The following is a 26,096-nucleotide window of genomic DNA, read 5'->3' as shown; positions in this document are numbered from 1 at the left end:
CTCCTAAAACACTGATCAGATACGAGTAAGGGGACAATATATAAATTGTCACGGGAAATTCTATTATCAAGACTTGATTCTATCACTAATGCGCTCTGCAAAGCCATCAGTGGGGGACTGCACTCTGGGTCCTATGGCGTCCCAGTCACCACTGTGAAACAGGGATGGGGGCCCCTACCAAACACAGTCTGCGATGATGGCAATTTGTCCTAAGAAGGGACTGCTGCACATTTCTTTCTACTCCGATGCCACAAAATCCTCCTAGAATCGGAAGCCAGAAGCAGCAACAGGGATTGTTATTTGGGACTTGCCTAATACAAGGCCGGCTCTTATATAAATGCAGTAAGAACAGGTACTTGCAGGTATGTGTGCAACCTATCAGTAATTCCAAGGGCGCCAAGACTGTCCTCCCCATGACTGCTACTTGATTTGTCATTAATGACTATGAATAAACAGTATATTTGTTTTGTTTTTGCTGTTGTTCCATTGGCTGTCCTAAACTTTGGGCCCGAAATTCCAACCATTAACAATCCCTTTGGGTTTCATTACCGGTGGCCATTGTTCAGGTTACGGATGCTCTCAAGGCGAGTAACGCATTGCACAGACAGGCTTATACTCTTTGTAGGGATTAGGTTTTGCCCCAGTCGTTTAGCGAGGGCCAGGTGGATCGGCACACATGAAGGTTCTGACAGAGTCAACTCTGAGCAAATAATGGCCTGTTGCAGGTGCCAGTAGCCGTCGAGGCCCACGCGGGACAGGGCATGAAGAAGGTGATGGAGGAAAAAGGAGGACTCGGAATCTGGATCGGATCACGTCACCTGGGCTACTTTTCCTGGATCCTCCCGCCCCCTCCTTTCCTTTATGTCCCCACTTCAAGGGACACCACCAGCCAAGGCAGGAAGGACATAAGAATGTCAGCCTCCTGCAGAATGACACCAACCAAGGATTAGGGTTCAATCCCACCCCACCCATGTGGTTCCCACTCCTATGCTTTGAGGCCACAAGGCAACAAGACCTGGAACCTGAAATAAAAACATTTTAGCTTTCCAAACGACCTCTGAACCAAGAATACATGATCTCCACACAACACCTTTTACTTTTTTTGTTGTTGTTGTTAATGTTTAGTTTTGGGAGAGAGAGAGAGAGAGGGAGAGCGAGCAAGTGGGGGAGGAGCAGAGAGAGGGGGACAGAGGATCCAAAGCAGGCTTTGCACTGACAGCACAGAGCCCGACGTGGGGCTTGAACCCACGAACCGTGAGATCATGACCTGAGCTGAAGTCAGATGCTCAACGGACTGAGCCACCAAGGCGCCCCCATGTTAACGCCTTTTTAAAGCAAGGGCTTCAAACAACCGTCCATCTCCACACGCTTATAGAGACTCGCTTCCTCCGCAAATTTGAGTCTTTTCCTGAACTTTCAGTCTGGATAAACGGACTCCTTCTGCCCTTTCTCACGAGAGCGGGTGAAAGATGTCCATCACAAAACCAAATCAATTAATGCCAAACACAGGCACAGCTCATCTCCATAAAGGATAATAATGCCACAATTCCCTCTGAGACAGACGCGTGACTATCAGTGACCGGCATCCAACAGGCATGCTGGAGCTGATGGTGTCCTGGTGAAAGTTCATGGGAAGCAACCTCCCACCCTCAAAATTCCTCAGATTTTCTCCAGGGAGCGTTTGAAGGTCTTGGCTAAGCATTCCGTGGTAACTCCAGTATTGAAAGGGAGGGACTAAGTTCAATGCAATGTAAGTATCACATAATAAAATGTGTTTACTGCCAGGGAAAGCCTTTTTCAGAGAGAAATGTCAGCCGCATTCTGTTTGTTTTGAATTTGGGCTTTGCATACAGCCGATCTGGGATTGTTTGGGTTTTCACTAGGCCTCTTGAGTGACACTAGCTTATTGACTTCTTTAAAAAAGTTTTTTTAAACATTTATTCATTTTGGAGAGACAGAGTGTGAGCGGGGGAGGGGCAGAGAGAGAAGGAGACACAGAATCCGAAACAGGCTCCAGGCTCTGAGTTGTCAGCACACAGCCCAACGCGGGGCTCGAACTCATGGACCGCAAGATCATGACCTGAGTCGCAGTCAGAGGCATAACCAACGGAGCCACCCAGGTGCCCCTGACTTGTTTTAATACATCACATAACTTGCATCTCAGGAGATGGGAAATGCCCATAGACGCCCAAGCACGACAGATTATGGCTCCAAGCTACTCACTGCTTCTTTGTGACCCTGTTCTCTCCGGCGATGAGACTCAGTGTCCCGAGTCCTGAGTCTCCTCTAAGAAGAGCACCTACCAGCCCTCTTTCCTCTGCACAAAGACTTCACTGCTTCCCCCCACCGCCCACCTGGCCACTCCCCCCTCCTCGCCAGGACCCATCCCTCTAGGATGCCGAGGACTTCTGAGTTCTCTCCTCCACCCATCCACCCAACTGGCGGCCAGACTGTTTCTTTCTTCAGAGTCCTAGATGTATTTCTACACAATCTTAAGAACCTACCGTCCCTGCTCTTGTCCTGTTCCTTCCAGTGTCCTCTTTGTATCCAGAGTGTCTTAAGTGACTTAGAGCATGAGCAGAAGAGCATTTAACTTACACCAGTAGGACTGCCACATCCATTGTCACTTTTTGAGCCGTGAAAGGACCACCTTGGAAGTAAGTCACGTTCACACTCCCTAATACTGAATCTTGTTTTTCTGGGTTTCCTTTTACTATTTCTTTTTGATTTACCTTCTCTACAGATGTTTCGCACTGACTGTTCTTTTAACAGAGTTTCATAAAAAATTTAACTCTCGTGATGGCCAAAGCCAGTTCCTCTGTTTCAGTATCTGATTTTACTACTGAGATAAACATCAGGATCCAATGCAAAGAGCACCAGGCACAAGACGTTAAAAGTCCGGCTCCTGGGTCGTCCTTGTCTGTGTGCCCCTGGGCAAGTCTGTCCTCTCACAGAATTCCCAGCTCTGTGCATTTTAACGCCGCATCACAGAAGGTGTTGTTTATAAAATTTCATTCATTTCCGAAAACTCTCAGCAGTGGCATTGTTATTACAAACGTCTAGATAAATAATTTAACCTCTCAATCAACACTGGGTCCTGGGGCTCCTAATTTAATAGGAGAATAGACACATCAGGGCCATACATATGGGCTTGTGCAGCTCAGAGAAACGTGAAAAACAACGAAAAAATAGCTGTTACCCAGGAAGTGTTATGAGACGGCTGGTTTCCTGGTCTCCAGAAGACACAGAAGTGATGCAAGTTAACACAGAGCTAAAGATCCAAGTCGCCAAGAGAACGCAGAATATCTCCATGGGAAAAGGGGTGTTTTGGGGATCTTTTAAGGAAAGGCATATTCTCACTTATTTGTGAGATTCCTGAGCCCAACAGGTGGGCCTGATATTGGGGCGCATTCCTGAGGTCTTTTCCAAATCTGTGACCTTGTGGCACGTGAGGCCGTCAATGTGTGTGTGTGTGTGTGTGTGTGTGTGTGTGTGTGCACACGTGCGTGCAGTCATATCCACACACAACACAGATACCGAATCTGCCACTAAAAACGTACCCCTGCTCAATATTTTCAGCGAAAATGTTTCCTGGTTCACTGGAAGCATGGAGAATTAATCTTTCTGTCTTTTCTTGCTCTCAGCAGTATTACTGATCACTGCCTTTCAATTTTAAGTCATTTGAAACGAAGACAGTATACTTTACAATGAATTTGTGCTTTTACTTAAGGGGAAAAAATTCCTTAATTTGGCTCTCTGAGGAAGGATTTAGTTCGTTTGAGAGAATACGGTAAATTGTAGCCAAATCAGCCTCCGCTTTCTCTCCCTCACCTGTGAGGTTTCGCTCTGGGCACGTGCTATGGCAGAACGCTGGCCAGCGTGGCTTTGGGTTTTGCCGAGAAGCCTCTACCATCTGATTGGCTTCTGAGCCAAAGGGTGAAGTCAGTTCATTCAGCTTTCTGAATATTTTGTTTCCAAACACCTCTAGACTGTTAATACTTTATTCAAAAATAAATACTGGCATATCCAAAGAGAACGGGAAATGGTCTTCTAGAAGTCTATTCTCCATTTTATTCCAGTGTGTTTACACAGCATCTTAAAAAGCCACTCCACACATTCCTCTACTCTTAGTACATATTTTAGCAAGAAAAAGGAAGGAGGGAAATGGCAATCTCTAATGAATAGGTCAAATCATTTGGTTTCATATCTTCTCCTAGATTTATCGCTCATTAATTTCTACTTACCCTCAGCATACAAAGTCATTTCCTGCTGCCACATGCCTGGCTTCTGACTACCAAGGCAGGTAAGACACTGTACCATACCTCTGTTAGTCTAAGAACTATTAGTCTATTGTAATAACAAAATTTTATTCTATTGTTATTTTTCAATGTTTATTATTTTTGAAAGACAGAGTGCGAGCAGGGGAGGGGCAGAGAGACAGGGAGACACAGAATCCGATGCAGGCTCCAGGCTCTGAGCTGTCAGCATGCAGCCCGACGCGGGGCTCGAACTCATGAACTGCGAGATTGTGACCTGAACCAAAGTCAGGAGCTTAACCGACAGGGCCACCCAGGAGAGTATAGGACATAAATATCAGGCTATAGAAAATCCAAATCCTCAGACGAAGGCCTCCCAATATAACAGGTAAGGTGTCAGGGCCCCAAAGTTTGGCAGGATGATTAAACGACTCCCAACCTAAAACCCAAAGCAAACCAAACCACAAACCAGCATCCGTTTCTCCTTCTCTGTCTTGTAAAAAATGTTGTCTGTCTGTCCGGGCCTCCCTATTAACCCCCAGCCACCTGGGGATGGGGCTATCCCCTCAATAAAGAATGGGAGAACTCATTCAGAGCTCTGCAGTCTGAGCACACAGAATAGAGTTTAAATGTCTTTTAAAAATTGACAAACGGTGGAGGAAGAGGAAACAGTCTTCATGACTAAGGATTTTATTTACCTCTTTGTGTTTTGAGCAGTTTGGTAAGATTTAAGCCAACGTCTCCTAAAGGTGCATTAATTTTAGACATGAGATCTTTTCTCCGTCCTGTCTTACTTCTCCCACCCTGGTCCTGCCGCTGACCCTCAATGTGTTCTGCCTCCCAGGGTGGGCACTGTGTCCTTCTGAGGGTCAAGAAGATGCCACCGAGAATGGAGGGGGACCTCCTGACCGCTCCCTGCGGTCACAGCCGCCTCTGTCCTCAGCACTCTGCCCAACCATGGCTTCCACCATGGCCCCAGGTACAAGGATAGGGGGTTTCCAATGATCAAAAGGCACAAAATCAAACAAGACCTTGCCCACCCTCCAAAACCCGCACCCCAATTAACTATTTCCACTCTCCCGACATGTGGAGGTATTAGGGAAAATGAGAGTGACGTTGTACAGGCGCACATGCCTTCTTCCACGTAACACAGACAGGGCTTCTGAGAGCCCGCCTTTGGGCTCAGCCCTAGGAGCAGTGTGCTTTCTCCATAATTATTAAAACAGTCCCATGGTCAGAAAGGCTACCCAAGTCCTCTCTGGAGCCTGCACGCCCAGGACACGTTTGGTTTATGCCTAGTGAGGAACGCTGTAATCAAAGGAAGCCCAGTTAGTCACGGGATGCTAATTGAGGGTGGACAGACTTCTTTCTGGAACAAGTATTATGTAGAATGACTCAAAAGGAGGAGGGGTTGGTTGGGTTGGTGTGAACCTCCTGGCGTTCATGCTACAGTGATCATTAACCTTCACAGGAGCTCTCCCACTGAACGTGATTCTTACACTTCGGGATTTACACAGTCTTCTTCCCAGAAGAAATAAAATTGTGTTTAAGTTCTCCAGATGACAGTAATGATGATGATACCACTACTAAGGTGGTCTCTTTTTTTTTTTTTTAAATCAAAACATGGGTTTTGAGGAAACGACCCCAAAAATATAGATCCGAAGTTATCTCCATACCGCCTCTGAATAGTCCATGATGAGACTATCACACACTGACCCCAAAGAGGCTCTCTGCTTTCCTGAACTCTAGTGGGGTCTCCTTCCTTGGCCCCAATCCTAGCAAGCAGGAGCTAACAACACCCCTAAAATAAATACGGGAAATCAGCTTATGCTGTTGACTTACCAAGCTTGAGCAAACTGCTCTGTGAATCTACTGGTGTCTCCCAGGATCTATTTTAATGATCTGCCTGAGGAGAACTAAGCAGTGATTAAAAGATAAGAGCCCTCACGATCTTCGAGAAGGGAGTTGCAATATCTACATGAGTGGCAAGACACAGCGTGCAGGTTCCCCTTTACTCCGGAGACCGGGAGCCTCTGCAGATGGCGAGCCTCTTCAGGGCAGGGGGAGTGGCCATCCTCTGCCATATGGGGACACCAGTGCATTCCTGGCCATCCTTGGCCAGCACTGGGAGCCCTGCTCCTTCTCACCTGGGGGTCCCACTCGGTCCCAGCTGGGCATCCTTCAGCTTCCCTAGCGGGCACAGGCTGCACTCTCTACATGCCCAGGATGAACAGCAATCTGCTCACTCCTTCAAGAAATACTTAAGGAGGGAAAGGGACACGGGTCTCAAAAGAAAAGTCCTTTAAACCGAGCTCCTCTGTCCTCTTTTGACTTGTGATAGAACCAAACCAAAGTCCTGCTGGAGGGTCAGAATACACTGAAATTTGAGGGGGGCGTCTCACCTCCATCCACCACCCCCCCCATTACAAAGTAGTGACCACTGACAAATGCATAATTAGGCAGCTGTGCAGGAGACAGGCCTTTGTCCAAAGGTCCCCGGGCATCAAGTTTAAGCCGCCAGATGCTTGCTCCCTGTGGCTGTGCATTATTGATAGACCCGGGGATCTTTCAAAAATAGCACTCAGGAGCCGGGGCGGCAGACCCCAGCAAGGCTCACTCGGCGCTGGCTTCACCTCCAGCCTCTTGCTCAGGTGAGGGCGGTCATCTCCAATATAAGCTCATTCAAGAAGCCCAGGTTCCCCCCCTCCCGCGCACGCACACTCCAGAAAGCAGCATTACCTGTTCCTGCTGCTGCACGGATTTCCCTGAAGCATTGGTCTCCTTGGCTGTAGTCATGGTCCCCCGTCCAGGGCGCACACCGGCACAGGGGCAGGTGCGATCTGACGGCGAGTTCTGAGCCACCAGAGTCCAATCGGCGGGGAGGGGTGTGATTTAGTCCATGCTTCCGAAACCACACGGCTATTTTGGGGCGGGTGGGGGAGGGCGAGTGGGTAGACCAGCCTAGTTTTCTCTTTAAATGCAAGGAGCAGAGAGCGGATCCGAACAGGGGAGATGCTGCGGCTCAGCGGGGCTTCTCCAATTAGCAACAGCCTCCGCAATCGCCACAGAAACAATGGTAACTGCTTAGCAACCGGCAAGTGGCGGCGCGGTGCAGGAAGGGGACCCGAGTGATGCGCGCTGCTCCCGCCCGCCTCCCGCCTCCCGCGGCGCACGGCGCATGCTCCGCCACGGCTCGGCTGGGGAGGGGGCCTGGGGGCGGGGAGGGGGCCGGGACCGAGAGCTCCGGGAGGAGGGGGCTCCGGGGGAGGAAGGGGGAGACTGGGGAGGGGGGCAGGGGGGAGGGAGGAGGGGAGCCCGGGGAGGAGCCGGGTGAGTAGATTGGAGAGGGGGTGGCAGGGGTGGGGAGGGGCGCCGGGGAGGGAGCTGGAGGGGGAGGGGGCGCGGTGGGGGGAGGGAAGAAGGGAGCTCTGGGGAGGAGAGGGAGACTGGGGAGGGGGCGCAGGGTGGGGGAGGGAGGAAGGGAGCCCGGGAGGAGGGGGGCGAGTAGACTGGAGAGGGAGCTTAGGGGGGTGGGGAGGGGGGGGGCCCGGAAGGAGAGGGGCAAGGAAACTGGAGAGGGGGCCCCAGGGGTAAAAGGGCCTCAGGATGGGAAGAAGGGGCTGGGGAGGGGACCCGGGGGGGGGGGTGCGATGCCCTGGCCCCGGGCACTGTCACCGTGCTCACTGCAGGCCTGGGGGCCTGTGCTCCCACAGCAGTGCTCCCAGACAGGCAGGTCACACCCTGACGGGGGAGGGGGGGCACGGAGGGGGCACGAGGGAGAAGGTCTTTGTGTCTCCTTTGTGCCAAGTGCCCGGCGCGTTTAAGGAGGCAGATGGTCAGTGGGCTCCAAGGAGTGGCATCTTTTCTGTTTGCCCAGTGGGTTCTGCTAGAATGCTAGATGTGAAAATGGGGGCCTTCATTTTCCTTCATGGTCAGAAAACTTCCTAGGTTTCTCCTTTTTACTTAGTTTCCTGTTTCTCTTTGAAAATCAACCAGAACCTCAAGGGTGTCTGTCAGTTAAAAGAAAAAAAAAAAAGGAAAAAAGCATCTGGGGTGACCTTATAGGAGCAAGGCTCCCTGCTGAGTCCTGAGCTCAAGGAGAAGGCAGGACAGAGATGGCCATGGTGTTGGCCCTGCCTGGTTTCTAGGAGCACTGACTGTGGGTCCTGCTGCTGCAGCCCCCGACCCCTACCCCCGGGGAGGGGAGGGACGAGTTGGCTGGGAGAGGAGAGACACAAGGTGTGCAGAGCTGACGAGCTCTGAGTAAAGCTTGATTAGCCACTAGTTTGCAGGAGGGAGTGCCTCCTGGCCTTCCAGAAACACAGACCAACTCGGTGCACGGGGGCCTTCTGCTGCCCTTGTGTGTGTGAACAGTGCCCTCTGTGAACGCTTCCCTAACTCCTAGCTTCAGGCTGCCGCAGGCCCCCATGGCACGGGGAAGCCACCCCTCCAGGCGGCACCAACAAACACGCCCAAGAAGAAAGTCCTTCTGGCTGGCCGCGCATCCTTCCTTCCAGAGAGAAAGGCAGAGTAGATCCGTTTCCCTTGAAAAGCTGTAAAATGGCAGACTTTCCCTTGTTCAGGTCCTTCCCAGTGCCCCTGACCACCAGTCATTTTCCAAAAGCAAACATGCTTGCAAGATCCGACGCACCGGGTCCTTCTTCACAGATGACGGATGAATCTAGATCACGGCGGAGTTGCCTGGCCACCTCTGCCACAGCCTGAACTTCGTTCTGGGGGAAGTGTTTGCTTGGCATCGATTCTAAGACATCGAGCTAGGCAGCTGCAGTTTGCATGGTTTGTCTGAGAATAAATTAAAAAAAAAAAAAAAAAAAAAAAAAGGAAAACCCCACGTAAACCGCTCGTCACACAGTAAGGGTCTGGTCAGTGTGTGTTGCTTTTGGTCCAGGCCTCCCCACGGGACAGGGTGTCTCCAGGGTGGGAACAGCAAAGTTGTGGATCCGTGGCGTCCTCCTCTGTGTGGCCCCACTACCGGGGGTCTGCACGCGAGTTACTACCACTCCCGGCCGCGAGGATTGTGCCAAGCCACGCAGACTCTCAGGGGGATCTTCATACGGCCCCAGGCTCATCCATGGATGGCCCCACGCGGTCACACCGCTAGGCCTCAGGGAGTCACTGCAAACCCGCCCTTGGGACCCCAGCCGCGAAGACCCAGGAAGAAGGGCTGAACAGTGAGGCTGGCAGCCACTCCCCACGTTACCCACCACGTGCCTGGACCACAGGGACCCGGGGGACTGGGGGCAAGGGAAGCGACTGGCCAGGCCTGGACCACGGCGGCCCCGGCTGCAAAATACCCTGGGCACTATCTCGATCTTATTCCCGAGTACCTCAGGGCTGGTCTGTCCTCCTGTTTCCTCCCGAATGAAACTCCTGAGGGGGCTCAAATCCTACCCCAGCATCTGAGAGGAGCTGTGGCTAACCCCGGGAGGCCAGGACCACCAGCAGGAGAGGTGGTAGCCCGGGGTGCTGGGTGCTGGTGGTAGGGAAGGGTGGGAGGCCCCTCGGGTGTTTCCTTTGCACTTCTCAGCCAAGACCTTCCGTATTACCCTACATCTAAAATGAATGTGGCTGTAATGACAGTTCCCCCACGTTTGCGAGATTATACCTGATCCCCGAAAGGGGTCTCCTGCTGACTTCAGATCGTGAGGTCACGTGAGCGCTCGCCTGGCCAGCCCTCCCACCCACCACGACCCCCGTTCATCACCCCTGTTCTCAGGAGCCGCCGGGTAGAAAAGTCTGAGAATCACCAGTCGACGGCCAGGCCAGGCCAGGCTGTGCCACTCAGACCCTTTCCGTGGATTTTCTGGCGCCATGTCCCCCAGGTGGCTGACTTTTCTGCACACTCGACCTGACTGCTTTTAAAAGAGAAAGGTCGGGTTCTCCCGCCAAGCAAACGCGACAACACGGATGAACCTGGACGGCCTTCCTCTTGAGTGAGCCACGCAGGAGAAATACTGCGTGATCCCACTTAGAGGAGATGCCAAACGGTCCAACTCCTGGGAGCAGAGGAGAGGATGGTGATGGCCAGGCCCGAGGCAGGGAAACAGGAGCGGATGCGGATGAAACGTCTGTTAGGAGCGACGGAGAAGTTCCGGAGAGGAGCGTACGACATCGGGCCCGTAGAGGACAACGCTGCACGGTCACTCAGTCTGTTAGGAGTCGATCTCGTGTTAAATGTTCTTACCACAAGAGCAATCTTAAAACCAGAGAGGAAGGGCTGCATTTTATCACCATTTAAACATTCATCATTATCCCTCCGGGGCACAAGCACCGTGGTGCCCACGTTAATACTTCAGCTGCAAGTGGGTGCGTCTCACTCCAGATCTGGGGAGCCATCTCCAGAGGGAATCCAGCCAGATTCTCCTGGGCATTATCAGCGCTGCCTTCTGAACTCCTCCCTCAGAGGGGCGCCTGGGTGGGTCCATCGGTTGAGCGTCTGACTTCGGCTCAGGTCATGATCCATGGTTTGTGAGTTCGAGCCCTGCCCCGGGCTCTGTGCTGACAGCTCGGAGCCTGGAGCCTGCTTCGGATTCTGTGTCTCCCTCTCTCTGAGCCCCTCCTCCGCTTGTGCTCTATCTCTCCCTGTCTCTCAAAAATAAATAAATGTAAAAAAAATATGTAAATAGTCTATGTGCCAGGAATGACCCTGAGAATTATATATATGTATATATAATCTTCATTAACCGTTAAAAAATCTCTGCTTTAGTTTGCTAGGACCACAACAGAGCACGATGGATGGAGGGCTTCCACAGCAGAGATTTATTCTCTCATTTCTGGAAGCCAGAAGTCCAAGACCAAGGCATTGGTTCCTCCTGAGGCCTCCCTCCTTGGCTTATAGATGGCCCTTTGGCCCGTGCCCTCACGTGGTCCCTCTGTGTGTGTGTCTGTGTCCAAATCTCCTCTTCTTACAAGGACACGAGTCAGATTGGCTTCAGGCCCACCCAGTGACCCCACTGTTCCTTGCTCACCTCTTCAAAGACCCCACCTCCAAACACGTTCTGAGGTCCTGCCTGTTAGGGTTGAACACACGGTTGGAGGGGGACACGATCATAACACTATTAGCTCCCTTTTTACGTATGAGGAAATGGAGGCTTCAAATGATTACTACGTTCCTCCCAAATCGTGTAGGCAGCAGTACGGGGCAGGGTTGGCATTTAGATCCAGTTCTGTTCGATCAAAGCCCGTGGCTGCGCATGCATACCGCGTGCACGCGCACACGCTCCCCACGCCTCTTCAAACACCTGCCGAGTGCTCGGGCAGGAGCGGCTTCCCGAAACTCTCCAAAGGAGAGGAAGGCTTCTGATCGCCCCAGCTCCTGCTGAGTCGCTAAATGGGTCTCGCTAAGGCCTTACTCCGGGCGACTCCCCCCGCGCTTTGGTGTCGAGAAAGATCCCACTTCAAGCCACGCAAGAGCTTACGAGGAGCATCTCGGGCTTTGGGAGACCCAGCAAGGACTAGGTCGCCGCCTGTTCTCGGCCAAGCCGACTCTTCCCTGGAGCCTGGCGGAGCACACGCCAGGCCTGGCAGCCAATGGGGACTCGACCAGCTGCCGGTCCTGCCGTGTTACTCCCTCCGTGCCCACCCACCCTGCTGCCCGGAGCTGTTGGAAATCTCTCGTGTCTGCAATCAGCCTCACCGAACGGACCGAGCGCGATCAGCCCTTTGCAGGTGCATCTGGAGAGAGGCTGCTTCACACGGGCGCACGCCGATTTTGCCTCCTCCTCTCCCCGCTCCGGGCGTATCCGGCTGGGGCGCCGGCACAGGCTCGGCTACTTAAGTTTGTTTGCAGACTTGCAGACCCGGATCCCCTGCAGCTTGGTGTGATCTCCCACTCCTTGGATTTCCACTCGCCTTGGCCCAGAGCCCATCAGCCACAACAGCTTTGCGTCAAGAACATTGGATCTGCAAGGCTTTACCGAGCCTCTACTATGTGTGGACGGCAAACCCACCCACTGGAACAGACGCACTGGCCTACACGCTGCTGTAAGGTGGGGATCAGGATGTCTTTAGAATCTGGGAAGATTCTGAACTTTGCAGCATTAACCATCTGCAAGAGAAGCTACTTCTAACTTACAGTTCCCTGAAAATAAAAAATACGGGCAGCAACGCAAGGTTCCCTGGAGAGCCAGGCTGAGATCCAAAGAAGCAATTTGAAGGTAAATAAATAAAAAGTAAATACTGAGCATTACCAAGGAGAAGGAGAATGTGGGTAAGTTTCCTAAAGATTGGGTTCTGGGTTTCTCTAGACAAAAAGACCAGTAGGGTTTATATATATATATATATATTATATATAATATATAATATATATAATATATAAAACTTATATATTTGTATTATTTATATATAATTACTATATTAATAACAATATGAATAATATTTACATTATTTATGTATTAAGGAATTGGCTCACTCAATGTGGGGGCTTGCAAATCTGAAGTTTGCAGAACAGGCCAACGGCTGGAAACCCAGGGAAGAGCAGCCTGAGTCAAAGGCCATCTGGAGGTAGAATTCCCTCTTCCTCGGGGGAGGTCTGTCTTTTTCTTAATGACTTCAACTGATTGGATAAGGCCCACCCACATCATGGAGGGTAATCTGCTTTACTCAAAGTCTACTGCTTTAAATGTTAATCACATTCAGAAAAACAAACACAAAACCAATTAAAAAAAAAAAAAAAAAAAAGGAAAGAAAACAAAAACCATAGCGATACCTAGTTTGACCAAAAACTGCGTCCCATGACCCAGGCACATTGGTTCATAAAATTAACGGTGACAGGCCGTAAGTAGAAGTGATAGATAGTAGTATCTTAATATTCTCAATTTACTCTTGTCCTCCTTCCCTTTCCCACCTTTCTACCTGGAATGCTTACCACAGTCTTGAGCCATGAGATCGAGACCATGGGTAGGATAAACCCTTGGGAAGCCGCCTAGAGACCCATGGACCTCATGAGAAGGAATAGCCATAGCGTCCCTGGCTGCTTACCTCCAAAACTTATATCCAGGAAAGACAAATGGACTTCTCTCTTGTGTAAGTCACTGTTACTTTAGGTGTTCTGAATTCAAGTCAACACAGTACAAATCCCTCTTCTGTCTTCTCTGTTTTCCTCCTAATAGTTGCGCTAAGAGTGTCCCCAGAGAATTGCAGCCAATGAAATAAGGAAGGAACACTTACAGATCTGTCTTATTCAACGCAGCAAAGATGGGTACTAGAGGTAGCAAATGGGTGAGCCTCTAAATCAGGGCCCGCATGCTATGGCCCATGGGCCTAATGCAGTCCACTTCCTGTGCTTTAAGTACAGTTTTATTGGAATGCAGCTGTGCCCATTTGCTTACATACTAGCAGCTGCTCTTACGACACAGTGGCAGAACGGACACCCGTGACGGAGGCCATGTGGCCGGTAAAGTGTAATATTTACTATCTGGTCCTCTGCAGAAAAAGTTTGTTGATCCCTGGCCCGCAGTAACTCCGTTGCACGTCAACTAAAGGTATGTGGATCCATTCAGAATCCCAAATTCAACAGGAAAAAACCTTCCAGGATCAAAGCAGACCAGCTCCACAACCCCCAGAAAGGAAAGGTGGCAGGAGAAGCCTAACGTGTTTCACTGATGGCCTCAGCTCACCGCCCACCGGCCCGTCAGAGCCCGGCTCCTGTCTTGTGGAGCCGACTGTCCCCACCACACCCCCAGTGCACATCCTACAGCACCCTCTCCAGATGCACAACACTTTCACGGGACAGGGTTCGGTGCCCCAGAAGCAGGAAGCTCCTGTGCATTTGAGGAATGCTGAAAACATTCAAGTGGTCTGCCAAATCCATACCGCCATCACTCACGGTAAGTGCTCAAAAATATTTGTTTGGATAAATTAATAAGGTGGCGGAGTCCAAAGAGTCCAGTGATAACCTCATATCATATCTGAACGATCTTCACTTCTTTTCTCCCTAAAAGACGCTCCCCTCGCTGATCACAAACCTTTACAAGATAAGGTCATGCTAAGCGCTCTTCCTGGGGACTGAGGCCGCTGTCTCCAGCTGCCTGGGAAGTCAACAGCTCTGTGTTTACTGAGAAATTATTATGTGCTAAGTCAGGAAATCTGTCTTCATGGCCTCACAGGAGAGGGAAACTTGTAGCAGATAAATGCCTTTTGGTCCTGCCTTAGGAAGTACAAGGAGAAAGGCAGCAGGGAGTAGAGGTGTCCGACTCTGTGTGAGGGGCTATGTAGAATTTACCGGATGCACTCCAGGCAATGCTAAGCAATGATCAGAAGCAAGATAATGTGTCTACACAGTCGCACGGGTGGATGGTAAATGCAGTGCTTAAGGCAAAAAAGTCAGAAATATCCATGTTTACACATGTAGACATACATGTGTGAGTATATATTTACATAAACATAGATGTACACAAAACAGATGTATGCATGTATAAATAAACCAAAACCTGATAACAAATAAAAAATGCATTCCTTCAAAACATGTGTTTTGCAAAAACACATACAAACTACAAGTTTCCCATCAAACAAAATATAATGCTTGCTGATGGCAGGGAGGGAAGAGAGTAGATGACAAGCTCAGTTGGGAAAAAGAAAGGGTAGAAGGGAGGCAGAAAGGGGGGGAGGAAGCATGGAGAAAAGGAAAAGAAGGAAGAAGGAAGAAAGAGGGTGGGTTTTGCTTGACCCGCGGATGAAAACGTGCCACACACTTCCCTCCGCACCTCTCAGTCCCCTCACCTGTGAACAAGATGGAGAAAGTCCAAACAAAAATGCTCTGTCACCCTGCGTGGTCACCTGTACCATGGGATGTGACCCTCACAACGGTGCCTTCATTCCTTAATGACAGGTAAGGAGCCTGGCTGCAGGGGAAGGACCATTTGGCCAAGGCCACACGGACCGTGCTCTGATTACTGCGCCCGGGGTGAGCCCACACTGGAGCGTCCCCGCCGGGCAGGAGCACCACACTCTCCAAATTACGTGTTCCCGAAGCTACCTGCCAGCTGGAAGGCTCCACGCTGTGAGTCCAGGTAGATGTTCCAAGGTTGGCCATCCAGTTTCTGAAAACCACTATAATGCGAAAGGGCTTTTAAACCAGCTCACATTTATGTCCGCACCCTGGCTCTCATTTATTTACTTTTTTTTTTTTTTAATTTTTTTTTCAACGTTTATTTATTTTTGGGACAGAGAGAGACAGAGCATGAACGGGGGAGGGGCAGAGAGAGAGGGAGACACAGAATCAGAAACAGGCTCCAGGCTCTGAGCCATCGGCCCAGAGCCCGACGCGGGGCTCGAACTCACGGAACGCGAGATCGTGACCTGGCTGAAGTCGGACGCTTAACCGACTGCACCACCCAGGCGCCCCTATTTACTTTTTTTAAATGCACATAATTTACTTATTATGTACCATGTTGTTCTCTAAATCCTTTCAACCTATAGGCTTTGTTTTTCTCCAAGATGGCACGTTTCCTTTCCGTCTCTTCCCTCCCCTGCCCCTGCAGCCTCAGTTCAACAATGCACTCAGGGTGTGATGTTTGGGAAACTCTGCTTTAAACTTTCCATGTTTCATCCCAAAGTAGCTTCATTTCATTCAAGTTGCCTTGCCCGTCACGTCTCCCCTGAACCATCCCACGGCTTTAAACTCAGCCGCAGAGCCAGGGCGCTCTGGAACGTGGCAGGTGGGTCACACGCGCTGGCCGGTGATGCTCAGCACGGCCTGCGTCTTCTCAGGCACCTCGTGTGCCAGGATGACCTTGGCAACGGCGGCTCGACAGATGCCTTGTTTATGGTTTCTAATGACCCCCGCTGAAATTTCTGGGGCTGTTCACGCAGCCCTAGTCTGGCGCCAGCTGTGGAACAAGCTATCATGTTGCTGGGGGAACATATGGCCACTCAGGTATTTCCGCCCGCACACTGTCTTCAGTGTTGTTTCAGGAAAGAGATACCCAAAGGAGGCCCCTGGATGATCCTGGTGTGGGTTTCACATCCTGCCTGGTTTCCCGGAACCTCTGCTCACCTCCCCGCCTTCTGGCCTGGGCCTGGCTCTTTGGGAGGAATAGGAGAACTTGTCTGATGTAAAAATGTCCCCGCTCCCCAGGCCTTTCAGGGCTCGTGCTTCATTTCCAACACTAAATAAATAAATTAGGAGATCCGTGCAGAAGGTTTCCAGAAAAGGATGAGCCAATGAAATCCCTGTTGTCCAACACTTTGCAGAAACACCTCTGAGTTGACTTTGGGGATGAGTGTCAGTGACATTCAAGTGGGCCACATAAAATTGGAGAGACATGTCAACAATGGCAAGCTAAGACACCTGGTACTTTCTCTCGGAAGGCATCATCAAAGCAAGGACATTAACAAAGGACAAAGAAACCACGTCCTCCACCCGGGCACGGGTGCCAGCTCTACCCCTCACCCTCCTCTCCTTAAATGCCAGGCTCAAATGCCACCGCCTACCTCCCCGTGGACTCTGTCCTTTGCCCCACTGCTCTCCCATCACACACGTTCCATGTCTCACGTCTGTGTATAGTCCTTGCTGCCTCATAGAGTCACCGTCTGCTTCCCTGGCATGCCCAGCCCCACCGTGAGTTTCTCCTCGGCAGGGCCAAGGCAATGTGACGTTCCGCTCTCAGTTCAAGGGATGGCTTTGAGGCCAGAATTGTGTGTGTGAATCCCACATCTGTTCATTTGCTGGCTTTGTGCAAGCCACTGATTCCAGAATCCAGCTGTGAAAAGGACACGGTAGTCGGTGGCTTGTAGAACGCTGTCAGAATGAAATCAGATAAACTCAAACCAATGGACACAGAGTTCGCTCTCAATAAACGGTTCGCCTCATTGCCAGACTGAGAGCTCTGGGAGGTCAAGTCTGTTCCTCCCTGAGTTCTCAGTGCTCAGCACACAGAAGATGGCAGGATAATGAGTGTGTTGGGGACAGAACGTGTGTGAAAGCTGAGCAGCACCTCGACCAAAATCAGGGGGACCAGAGTCTCTCTCTGCACGATGCACCGAGAGAGGTCAGAACCAGGTCATTCATTTCCGGAACTCATTATGGACAAAGAAGTGTAGACAGACGTGTGCACTCGGAGTGGAGCCTTAACGGGGCAATGTGGTCACAGGAGGAGTCACGGAGGGATGGAAACACGAGACGGAAACCAGGCGTGGAGGCTGCCCGGGGAGCACAGGGCAAACCAAGGAAGGACTGACCAGCCCGAGGAATCCTCCCATATGCCGCTGAGATGCAGAAGCTGCAAGGAGAGCCTTCTAGAAGTCGGGGCTCCGTGCCCATCCCACCCGTGTTCTCCATCCGGCCAGAGCGCCTCTGCCTCCCTCTCCTTGGCCAGAGTTGCGTCTCATTGGATGGAGCCGTGCGACTTCAAACACGGGGCCCACGGAGTCCACCCTGCGGACGGCCGCCTTTCAAGAAGGCAGGATGAAAAGCCGGGCCACTGGCCACTAAAGAGAGGAAAACTTCTGACATTTCAGAAATCAAAGAGGAAACACGCGAGGAAGATATGTTTCATCAATTCACCAGACAGGCATAAAAGGTTGCATGTGCCTTATTATGTCTTTTTTAAGAGTCTCTTTTGCTAAAAATTAGAGCTACGTGAAAGTCCTTAAGAATCAGGGCCCAGCCTGTGTGAGAGATCACTGGCAGGTCCCACCCGTCCCGGCCTCCATCCTGTTCATGTTCACTCGATGACCTCTCTTGGGGTCATGCGTTCGGGCCCCTCGGAGATTAACAAATGCACCTTAGAAATGCTCACCAAGGCCAGGATAGGGGGGGAGGGAGACCTGTTCTGGGCCCCCGTGAATCCGTTAGAACACATCTTTCCTCTTCCTGACACACGGGTGGTGCCACGAGACGTGATTACAGGTCAGCTGACAGGTGCCTGTGAACCCTCTGATCTCACGACAGTGACTGCACCCTTCCTCACGTGCCCTCACTCTACACAACCTGGACTTGTGGAGAGGAAGCATGCAGTCACCGTGGACCCCCCTCCCTGCCTGCCCCCCCGTCAGTAAGTTCGCCTGAACAAAACTCTGCATAAACACTACAGACTGGCCTCCTTCGTTTTCCAGTCTCAAAGCGCCTTCCCAGTCTGGGGGATACTTTACTGTCCTTCCCCCACCTTCTACCACTATCAAATAACAATAAAAACATCTATGTGAAGTAATAGATAAGGTATGGAAGGGGAAGTCAGATCGCCACCAACCCCCATGAGAAATGGAAAAGATACCTTGGTGGAAAACCCAAAGCGGCCAGATGAAGACAGTAGCCGTCCTAAGATGAAATTAACTTATTCTACCACTTCCTGTGTCAACCAGCATTAATAGAGCAGAATAAAATTAAAAAAAAAAACAAAAACAACCCAAGTAGATAGAACTCTTCGTAGGGGTATCATTATTTTATGAAACTTTGGTGAAATATTACAAAGATACTGCTCTAAATTCCGTGAAAAGTCTAAAGAGAAATTGTGTGTGCGCACCATTCCGACACGTTTCTCTCCTTCCTGAGAACACACCACACCCTTGCTTCTCCAGAAAGCCTTTGGAAGCTGAGGCCAGAGCGGCTCCTAGGCGGATATAACACTCAGTAACTCCCCATTTTCAACACGTCCGCTTATAAAATACACCACAACAGGGTCTTCATGTGATAGAAAAAAAGCACACCCGAAATGAATCAGCAGCCACGATTGACTGTGTCTCCTACAAAGGCGCTCAGATGAATACAGGCAAAGAAAGACTGTCCTTGGAAGGATCGTAAACAGGACAGGAGACGGGTCTGAGTCGCATCTCAGATGGATGCAAGACCAACCCTACAACATGACTGATGATTTCTCAAAGCCCATCCTGAGTAGGGTAATGGGCAGAAAAAAACCACAATGGATACGGTAAAAGTTGTAGGGGGGACCATAAAGGACCCAATTTTGATGTATTTTCTTCATCAAGGCTTCAAAATCATAATTATGTTTTCATCCTTTGAATGGTTGGGATCCTTCACACTATAACGGATACAGCTGATATAAGACATAAGACAACCCTAGTCTCTCCATGAACTTTGTACTGATACTCCGTCAGTGGATCAAATTAACACACCTGCCCTACCAGGAACTTGAAGAAATTCAGGACAATAACTCTTGGATTCAGGGCTACTTCCTCCTTTACCCTCTTCCGCAGCTTTCAGAAATGCTCCTTGCCCCTCAGATGAAGTATGGTCTTCCAGTGTGTATAGAATTTTGCCGGGCCTCTGAAAAGGGATGGGGTCAACGCATTCGCTGATACTGGAGTATGAAGGATGCAGTATGTCTCCTTTCGTGGAGCGTTTACGTTCTCGTTGAGAACACCTCACTGTCCATCACTAGGTTGGTTCTGGATGGGTATCCCTCTTAGGCTGAGGCAGGAATACCATGGCGTGGGTGATTGGACTGAATCTGTGATCCCGTCAACAGCCAGCCAATCTGTGGCCATCAATTCCACAGCAAGGGGTGAGTCAGGCCAATCCGAGTCTCCCTTTCAGCGACCTGAACTCAGAAGAATCAAGGGTCTGCTAGCGGTGAGGGGTCAGCCCGAAGCTGGAGGATGGGGAGTGGGCAGAGCCCAGGCTATAGCGACACAACTGCTGTGAAACTGCTAGGATGCCTAGCCCAAGGAGAGGTAGAAAGCATAAAGAATAAGCGAGTGTGGAGCACAGCGGGGAACAGGAAAGAAGAAAGCAAGCTCTTATGCCTGGAGCAGCTGGATCCTGGAATGGCCTTGGTTTGTGGCAACTTCCCCGCTCTGGTCCGTAATTTAGAATTTACGCAAAGTCGGAGGCCTCCTCTCAAGACCAGGCTACTCTGTAATTTAGAATTTATGCAAAGTTGGAGGCCTCCTCTCAAGACCAGGCTACTCTGCAACCCAGTGTTTGGGGGCAGTGAGGGGCAGGTCAAAGGTGCCAATACAGATGAACGCCTGAGGCTCCCAAGGTGAGTCTGCATCTCAGTGATCCTATCACTCTGGGGGTGGGGTGGGGGAGGTGGAACTCATACAGGAGGTCTCTGGGGGAAATGACTGCAAACTGGTTCAGGTTCTCAAGCCCAGCACTATTTCCCACTCGCTGAGTTTTGGCTCCACTTAAAAACAGGAGATTGTTGGGGGCACCTGGGAGGCTCAGCTGGTTAAGCATCTGACTCTTGGTTTCGGCTCAGGTCACGACTGCACAGTTTTGAGATCGAGCCCCACGTTGGGCTCTGTGCTGATGGCTCAGAGCCTGCTTGGGATTCTCTGTCTCCCTCTCTCCCTCTCTCTGCCCCACCCCTGCTTGTACTCTCTGTCTCTCTGTCTCTCTCAAAATAAGTAAATAAACATATGGGGGAAAAAACAAGAAATTGTTACTAGATCCCTGGTTGGGCACCATTTTTTTTTTTGTCTCTCACTTAATTCCCAGACATTTATTGTGCATCACTATATGCTAGGTCCTGTGTAGACACTGGGGGAAGAAAAATCACAACCCCTGGCTTTGAAGGACTCTGAGGCTCATGGAAGACAGAGAGACCAACAGAATATCCAGATGGACGTGGAGGCAAGGGTGTCCGGCAGGAGCAGAGGATCTGTGGTTCTAGAAAGGATTTTGTAAGAAGACTGGGCTGGTGACAAAGACCTGGCACGGAGGAAGGGTAGTGACGCACAAAAATGTCTCTTGATGGGTTGTAAGCAGTTCAGTGCGCTGGCGTGCAGCATGTGTGAGAGTCACGGAGCGGGAAGGGTCCCGTTCACCAAGGGTCCAGACTCCCCCTGCAGACAACTGAAAAAAAAAAACCTCTGGTGATAAGATGTCCTGAGCAGACTTACAGTTAGAAAGGTTTCTTTTCAGAATGTGGAAAATGACCTAGGATGGAGACTCCAGGCTAGGAAGCTTTTGGAGCACTCAAGCAAAACCTAAGAAGCGCCTGATGTAAAGTGATGGGGGCGAGAAAATAAAATTAAAGTTGCTTCTCAGGGCAGAACTGAAAGAACATGTTGACCAATTAAGATGTGATCCGTTTTCTGTGAGTGAATTTGGCTACAGCAACATACGCTAATCTCCGGAAGGCCTGGAACAATGCATTGCCAACATCACACACGTTTGTCAGTTTCACCTTCTATCTGTACTTTTTCCAGGCACCGCACCACTGCCCATGCGGGACTCACTAATGGGCGACACTGTCACGATCAGGATAAATTTCAGTGATCACACCTCATTTATTTTCCAGCACCTTCTCCATCTGGACACTCTACCAAGCATTCTATGTTCTCCAACTATTACATTTCAACCTCAGGACTCCTTGATTCCTTGTGTTGATTAACCTAGTCAGCGTGGCTCACGGGGTACGCAAGCCTAGCTTAGGATTCAGGAAACCTAGATCCCGTACGTGCTGTAGACTGACTATTGGGTCCCCCCAAGAACACAACTTGTATGTTAATATCTAACTCCAACATGATGGCGGTGGCAGGCGGAGTGTTTGGGAGGGGACAAGGTCACGAGGGTGGGGTCCCCATGACTGGCGTCAGCGACCTTATGAAAGGATTCTGAGCGCTCCCTCTCCACTCCTGCCATATGAAGACACAGCAGGAAGACCACCATCTGCGAGCCAGGCGGTGGGCTCCCAGCAGACACTGAACGCGCTTCATCTTGGACTTCCGGCCTTCGGAACTGGGAGAAATAAATTCTGCCTGTTTGCAAGCCACCCGCCCTGTGGTCTCCAGGGTCCCGACTCACAATGCACTCTGTGGACCCTGGAACAGGGTGGTGGTGGGGCAAACGTAAGTACCTCAAATTTCAATGGCCGCTGTCCTCTCTGGAGCTGCACGGAGAGGGTGGTGCTCCCTTGGATGCTGGTGCAGGACACGGTGCATGTGCGGGGCTTGAGGTGGGGCAAGCCACCACCGCCTTCTGGGCTCTAGTGTCGTGACCCCTCACCCTGGGCCCCTGTTCACCGCTACCCTTGCGGCCCCTTACCTCATTTTCAGCATACAGCAGGCGCTCCCTAAACGCGTGTGGCCGGCGAAGAAACAGAGCACTGAACTACCTTGGTGGCCCCAGTGGGGTGGCGGCTGCGAGCCGGAGACCGGGGGATGTCGCGCTCACTCACCTTCCATTGCGGCAAACCCCACACTGAGCATCTCACGCTGGGAGCCCAAGCGTGGCGGTTCATTTAGCCCCGTGCTGTTTCCTGCCTCAGTGGACTGCACCTGTTACCCTGTTACCTGGGACGTCCTCGCCGCAATCCCTCTGTGCCGCAAGCTCCCTTCTCCAGGGCTCACTTCCTCCCCCCGGGTGGGTTGTTCTCTTTCTCCCCTCTGCTTCTGTTTAGTTTCATCTTCTTAGCTTTTCCTGTGACTCCGCGGTCCCTTCTCAAACACGTGGGCACTCCTGACACGGGTTATTCGCTGAACTCAACAACAGCGAAGAGCGGCCAGACGACAGCTTGTCAGAGTCGGGGGCGGAGGAGAACCACAGCAACTTTTAAAGTCATTCCTTCTTGTGTTTGCACTTGTGTCCCTCTGGTGCTTGTGATTTCCCTTGCCTGGTCACTTCGCCCCATCCGTGTGTCCGCCGGAACACCAACACCACGTGTAAACAGTGCCTGGCATAGCAGGTGCTCAAGAAATACGGCTGAAGCGTTGACTGTTACAGACGCCGTGCTTCCCGCCACCCGCGGGGAGCAGAACGTGGAGGGATTCATCCTACAGGTGAAACCGCTTCTGTGGACCACGAGTTCCACGTGGAACACACTTAAACCCACCGCCACCCGTGATGTCACTGTTCTTCAGACCTGCCTGAAAAAGCGGGCGAGGCATCAACGGTCTCCCCTAGCGTGAGAGATACGTGCCGAAGATGGCGGATGCCCGGGGAGGGTGGCTTCCTGGTCTCAGGGCCCTCGGCGAGCCAGTGGCAGAGCGTGGGCAGACCCCAACCCCTCCACCGAATCCTCTGGACGCCGCTGCTCTCCCCGCACAGCGACGGTGGCTTCCCCTGCCAGGTGGGCAGGCGGCGCGCCCCTCTCTCAACATGCCCTTCCAAGTCCTTCACCTTGCCCCGCGTTGACCTCCAAGGTCTTTGCTTGCCCACCACCCCTCCTCGCCCCTTCCTCATCTCCGGGCAGAAGGTTCACACGGCAGAACTCAGGGGGCTCAGGTGCTGGATGGCACTGAGGGAAGAGCAGGGGAGGACTCCCCACCACCCCCACCCACGCCCTTGCTAGGTCTCAGCAAGGAAAGCAAACTCTCCAAGTCAGAGGAACGTTCTCGTGGCTCCCCAGGCCATGAGTTCAGGGAGATGCATGGCCTGGAGGAGGGCCCGATCTTCCTGGATCTGCACACTGGCCACAGCACCGTTCAACAGGTGCATTGGTGAGGCCCCGTTACGTCCCTCCGGGGGGAGTGTCTTGAGACCATTTTTGTCAGGCTTAAACTTTCGGCAGAAGAAAATCTCCACTGTGGTGGTGGTCAAATCCCCTAAGACATTCAGACACCTCGGAGATGGACCCTGCCCTGTCCTCTTTAGTATTCTCCGTTATTTGGGGACAAAAACAGCAGGAACATGTCTGGACAACCTTCCCTACAGAATGCAGCGCTCAAGCCTCCTCCCCTGTTCACAGTTGGTTCTCTTTTCTGACTCCGCCAGACGCTGCTGTTTCATTAGGGAAGGTAGGAAGTGACAAGAGTCCCTTCTGCTGGCCCGTCGGGGAGTCTGGTTTTCACAAGTGTGGCCCAGCTGCCGGTCTCAGCCAGCCAAGCAGATGGGCCCCGTGGGAAGGAGACGGTGAGCCCTGCTCCCAGCTCCCTGCATGTCCTCAGCTCCCGGCCTTGTTCTTTTGTCTTCTCCTTAGGACAGAGTTCTCTGGAAATCAGTGACAATGGCAAAGGATAGGCCCGTAGGAGATCCGTGCAGCCGCCTAACAACATGACATTTGCCTACAGCAGGTGACATAAACTATTAACTTGCGGGACCTTTTTTTGCACGAGTAGGATTTGTGTGAGTCTAAGACAATCTACCTGGCCATGAGGAACGACATTCTTCTCTACATTTACAAGCGCAAGATCATGCACACTGAAACTTCAAACACTCGAGTGTCAGCAAGGTGCGATTTTGTTCTCCTTCTCTCTGTGGACGTTTTAAACATTTTCACACACTGACCCACTGGGGAGACCCAGCACTCACCAAACACACCTCTCTCTTTCTACATAAGCCTTCACACCTCCTGCATGTGCCAGACCTGTCTTGCTGTTGGGCAATCACAGGCTTTCTCAGAAGACAAATGTGTACCCGTTTTACTTCCCCGAAGCAAAGAACCCCAGGAGCAAAGCTGGTGGGGGTGTGGCCAATGGGATATTGGCCTTGAGGAGGCCAGGGAGGGCAGGAGAGAAGAGTTGCATCCTGGACACTGGCTGGACAGCTCCAAGGCCACAGTGAGTGGCCAAAGTCAACTGACCACTCACCCTCAGCCACCGGGGAGCTTTGCCTTACAGTTCAGGGTTTCTCGGTAATTCCCTTCTCTGGAGGGGAGTGTGCTTTCCAAAAGTCACTCAGCAGACGAAGGCCTCCTCCCTGCAGGAACATCACATGGATAAATGAGCCTGCTGCCTTTGCTAAGTGAGCATTCTGTTGTACTGTCTGGTCTGGCCACTCCACGGAAGCCCGAGGCACCTGTGACCCGCATGGCTTCAAGCACCCCAACATTCAGTGTCTGTCTGGAACATGCAGCCTGGGCGTTAAATATCCCAAGCCACTTGACTCATGGCTGCATCGAGGTGCACAGAAATGGAGACACCGCCCAAAACTGCTGACACAGCTGGAGGCTGACCTGGGACCAGGACCCCTGGATCACTTCCTCTTCCTCACCACTAGACAGAACCGTCTCCCTTCTCCCGATCTGCCTGCCCCTGCTGCAGAACGTGAGTGCTCGTCTCGGGTCCACGGTGTTGGAAAACCGAATCTGTTCTTTTCCAAAGTACAGCGTACAAACTATACATGTGTTTAGCCCACTGATCAAGAGCACATATGCTTTAACAACAATACTGAGGAATCAGCCACGTTTTTCTTAGAGGTATCTCTCAGTACGATGGGAAAAACAGGTGGCAATGGTGGAAAATGGTGCCTGAGGATAAGGACAAACGAGTTGACAAAAGTAACCCCTCATCTTTCTGGTCACCCATTTGTCAGAATGAAAAACACCAGAGTTTTCTTGCAAAAAGTGAAATCGTTATCACTTTACAGACTCTGTCTTTCGTATATTCTAACTATGCCAGGACTCTATATATTTCATAAACACACGGCAGGAATAATCAGTCTTTAGAGTAAAGGAAGATCACTTCCACATCGTGGTATAAATACTGCTTCTCATGAAAGATATCGGAACCTACCAACCCTCTCGTAATTTATCTATTCTTAGGTTGCCATCTCCCCGCTTGTTTTCAACCATGTTCTCACTGAAAGTTACGACAGCTGTTTTTTGTAACCGTGGTTGTAAACGTTTCGCGTATCGTCAAATTCGCCATTTTAGCCAGTGCCGCGTGTAGTTAGATGGTGCTGAGCACATGCGTGGTGTGGTGCTGTCACCGTTGTCCGTGCCCACCACGCTGTCACCCCCAGACAGAAACCCTGTAACCATCAAGCAGTGAGCCCCACTGCTCCTCCCTGAGCCCTGGTCCCCTCTAACTACTGTCTCTCTCTACGAATCTGCCCATCCTGGATGTCTTGTATGAGTGGCATCAAATGGCATTTGTCTTCTTGTCTGGCTTATTTCACGTAATACAATTTTTCCAAGGCTCCTCCATGCTGAACAATGAATCGGAACTCCATTCCTTCCTACAGCTCAGCAA

At 51.2% G+C, this 26,096-nt stretch overlaps 1 protein-coding gene across 6 annotated transcripts in view; it reads right to left on the bottom strand.

Moving 5' to 3' along the window:
• Nucleotides 1–26,096, bottom strand: part of DPP6 (dipeptidyl peptidase like 6) — a 950,988-nt gene that overhangs the window by 487,637 nt on the left and 437,255 nt on the right. The window contains exon 1 of one of the 6 annotated variants that reach the window (XM_045496269.1): nt 6,996–7,375. The exons of the other annotated variants lie outside the window; for them this stretch is intronic. Coding sequence (XP_045352225.1) covers nt 6,996–7,052 — 57 coding nt within the window. The 5' untranslated portion in view covers nt 7,053–7,375. Of the gene's footprint in view, nt 1–6,995; nt 7,376–26,096 lie in introns of those variants that run through there. 6 annotated transcript variants of the gene reach the window in all.

The sequence above is a fragment of the Leopardus geoffroyi genome, chromosome A2, assembly GCF_018350155.1.
Source record: "Leopardus geoffroyi isolate Oge1 chromosome A2, O.geoffroyi_Oge1_pat1.0, whole genome shotgun sequence".
Lineage (NCBI taxonomy): Eukaryota > Metazoa > Chordata > Mammalia > Carnivora > Felidae > Leopardus > Leopardus geoffroyi.
The sequence above is the reverse complement of the archived record's forward strand: the minus strand, read 5'-3'. Positions and strand labels throughout refer to the sequence as shown.